Consider the following 1,312-nt stretch of genomic DNA (forward strand, 5'->3'; position numbering starts at 1 on the left):
CAGGTCATATGACCAAGGATGAGGTCATATGAGGTCATGCACAGCCATGCACAGCAGGTCACTTGACCATCCAATCCTTCCAGCAGGTTCCAGCACATGCCAAGGTATACCAGCTACTTCCATGTCATAAAGGCTTAGTCATGTCTCTTGATCAAGCAATGAGCTGGTGCCCTGACATGTGCTTACCACTGTTGTCCACACAGGATTGTATGCCTCATCTGGAACTCAATAGACAAGTAGGACCCAGGAGGATAACCAACCATCTGGGACATGTGTTCAACATGTGCATGACTCAAGTGTCAGCATTGCCTCTGGTGACAAAAGGGGCAAAAAGTGCATGCTGGCACCTGTGAATCTTCCTTCCTGATGTCAAGTATCCCACATCTGGTCTGGAGATCATTGTCATCTCCTCCTATTCAGGTTATCTCCTCTCTCTGTGACTCTCGACTCAAACCTTAACACCTCCTCACTTCCAGACAAGGATGAGCAGCAGTCCTCAGCCCTGCACTTTGACCGGATGGCAAAGGACGGGATCTGGCACTACCTCTAGCTGTGCAGATTCCAGCCAGGCTCCCCCTTTAACCCCTTCCAGATGTTCTCTGTACCCGGCTACTGGACTACCCATGACAGTCTCCACAAACACTACCTCTGGACTGCTGTCTAATCTATATCAGGTACTGGATTTGAGGTATCCGCCCTGCCTCCAAGGATTTGTACAACTTCTCATGGGAGTGGACCACAGGAACAACTGTCTGGAGCTGGAGAAGTATGCCCAATCAATCCTCCTGCGATTTTTGGGATGCATCCATTCAGGGGACCTCTCCTTGGTCCTGACATTGCACCCAGCAGCCATATTGTCATGGTTGGTGGCACTCTGCAGAGCTCAAGAGGGAATGGCTTCATGGGACGGACCCCCATGTTCCCTGCTGAGCCTAATGGACTTGTCTGTCTGCCTCCGGCATACTCCTGGAACCTGTTAGGGCAACACAGGCTGACTAAGTCTGCTCACCTAAGAGTGCCAAGAGTCTAAGCAGGCAACAAGGAAGTGGAGTAGACCTGATGACTAAGACCTATCTACAGTATAGGTACCTGTGGATGATCCTAAGAGACCAAGTCTGAAGAGACAGTCCCAGGCAGAGTAGGCCTTATATTTATACCTCTGTGGTGGAACCTGCTAGAACATCTTGCTTACTCAGCCTAGTCAGGTGGTCAGGTCATATGACCAAGGATGAGGTCATATGAGGTCATGCACAGCCATGCACAGCAGGTCACCTGACCATCCAATCCTTCCAGCAGGTTCCAGCACATGCCA

The 1,312-nt window shown here is 50.5% G+C and overlaps 1 protein-coding gene across 1 annotated transcript; it reads left to right on the forward strand.

The window, feature by feature from the left end:
• Window positions 1-725: 725 nt before the first annotated feature.
• DACRYDRAFT_110048 (uncharacterized protein) lies at window positions 726-1,030 on the forward strand (the record flags this gene model as incomplete). Its single annotated transcript, XM_040768988.1, has 2 exons — window positions 726-766; window positions 847-1,030. The coding sequence occupies 2 exons, from the start codon at window positions 726-728 to the stop codon at window positions 1,028-1,030; spliced, it is 225 nt and encodes a 74-aa protein (XP_040626227.1).
• Window positions 1,031-1,312: the final 282 nt, after the last annotated feature.

The sequence above is a fragment of the Dacryopinax primogenitus genome (assembly GCF_000292625.1).
Source record: "Dacryopinax primogenitus strain DJM-731 SS1 chromosome Unknown DACRYscaffold_16, whole genome shotgun sequence".
In the NCBI taxonomy this organism is placed as follows: domain Eukaryota; kingdom Fungi; phylum Basidiomycota; class Dacrymycetes; order Dacrymycetales; family Dacrymycetaceae; genus Dacryopinax; species Dacryopinax primogenitus.